The sequence below is a fragment of the Galeopterus variegatus genome, unplaced genomic scaffold (genome assembly GCF_000696425.1).
Source record: "Galeopterus variegatus unplaced genomic scaffold, G_variegatus-3.0.2 Scaffold759, whole genome shotgun sequence".
NCBI classification, from domain to species: Eukaryota; Metazoa; Chordata; class Mammalia; order Dermoptera; family Cynocephalidae; genus Galeopterus; species Galeopterus variegatus.
In genome coordinates, this window is record NW_007726870.1 from 111047 (window position 1) to 112946 (window position 1900).

Genomic DNA, 1900 nt, shown 5'->3' on the forward strand with positions numbered 1-1900 from the left:
ATATATAATTCCATTTGTAACACAGAAAATATTTTCTCTTTGCAAAACAAGTATGTGGATATTAATTCAAAGGGCAATTATCATGGCTTATCAAATTTTCAGAAAAAGTGGAGATATTTTCTTATTAAAAAGTTGTAAAATGAGTTAGATATAACTTTATTATAATTCCTCTTTATACTTTAAAATGTGATCACTCTTAATTAAAGAAAGAGGGTGATAAGAAAGAAATCAAGAAAAGAAACCCTTACATGTTAGAAAATATCAGTATTTGGCTTATTGAAATCTCTTCCAGGTGAAATGGTGCTCGACCAACTGTTTAAAGTATGAAGTACAGGTGTCAGAACCCACCACTTTCAATGTACTTGGTTTATTTTCAGCCACAGAAAGCAAAATTCTCCCTCACGAGTGAGCTTCACTGGGCAGATGGGTTTGTTATTGTGTATGACATCAGTGACAGGTCTTCATTTGCTTATGCAAAAGCACTGATCTACAGAATTCGGGAGCCACAGACTAGTCATTGTAAAAGGTAGGGTATTTTTCATTCTTCTCTCCTTTCTTTTTAGTAAATCATCATATAGCTGTAAGCATCATTAGGAAGAATTTAATACAGCCTTCCAATTACGAAATTTAACAGCCCTGAACAATTCACCTTCCCATTCCACAGGAGTTACACGTGTAGTAAAAGGAGTGAGATGAGAATGCTTTATATCCTGGTGACATAAATAGTTACTTGCCCCGAGTAAATGGCTATTTTACAAGACAGCTTCTATTGTTAACATGACACTCACTTACAAAAAAATGGTCCTCTGTACACAAGATAGTTTGTTTTTCAACCTTCCCTTTTTATTCACACAAAAGTGTTAATGATATTAAATAAATCCAGATTTATTACATTTGGCATCGTGTGAAATCCAATACCTAGTTACTGGGTTGTTCAGTCTGTCAAAGCAAAATAGGCTGAATAATCAAACTGTTTATAAATTCTAAGTGTGAGAATACATTTTTCTCCATCTTCCCTCTTAAAGACATAATCAACAATTCCCCATGGTTTATGGTCTTCAAACAAAGAACTATGAAGGAAGACATAACTGTGCTTTAAGCCATTGTTGCATTAGTAGATAAAAGTTTAAACATCTTTGTTTCCCATTTTAGTTTTCCTTATTTTATTTTTATTGTTTTAGCCTTTCCCATTTAAAGTATTTATTTTTCTTCAACATGCTGATCTGAGGGATTCTTTGTGCTCTTAACCAGTTTTGTCCTTAGAATCTAAGATAACATTCTAATCTGGTAAATAAAAAACACCATGTTATTACTTGAAATTGGTATATGTGCTTTTTATATCTATTTTAAATGTCCACTATCAAGAAACTATGGGATAATTATCGATAAAGGGTATTTCCCTTGACTCAGTCGATATACATTCTTGTTTACATTTGATTTACTTTAGGTAAACTACTTTAATCTCTAGAGCTCATTTTTTAAAATTTTATAACTGATGGCAGCATGTTAGCAGAAAAGGATGTAGTTATACTAAAGTACCTCATAGATCTGACTTCCTATTAATATTAATAATTTTTTAGAACTCCATTCCTTCAAGCATTAAATTTACACACCATGATGTAGGTAAGGTACAGGAATAAAATACTTTTGATATTCCTCCAAATCAAAATAATCACTCAGGAATGCTTAAAAATATATTGAATATATAGTCAGGAATATTCTTAATTTGTAGACTAAATAATTTTTAGAATATTTCCAGTTCTCAATCTGTAGAGAGACTAAAAGAGCAAAATATGGTATTTCATAAAATTACATCTGATATTTATGGTTCACCCTTCAAAACAGTTTCATGTTCCCCTCCTCATTTATTCTTTACAATAATTTCATGAACTAGACTGAG

The 1900-nt window shown here is 31.3% G+C and overlaps 1 protein-coding gene across 1 annotated transcript in view; it reads left to right on the forward strand.

Moving 5' to 3' along the window:
- RERGL (RERG/RAS-like) overlaps window positions 1-1900 on the forward strand; it is a 10935-nt gene that overhangs the window by 6934 nt on the left and 2101 nt on the right. The window contains exon 4 of the mRNA XM_008572153.1: window positions 378-526. Within this exon, the coding sequence (XP_008570375.1) occupies window positions 378-526 (149 nt within the window). The remainder of the gene's footprint in view (window positions 1-377; window positions 527-1900) is intronic.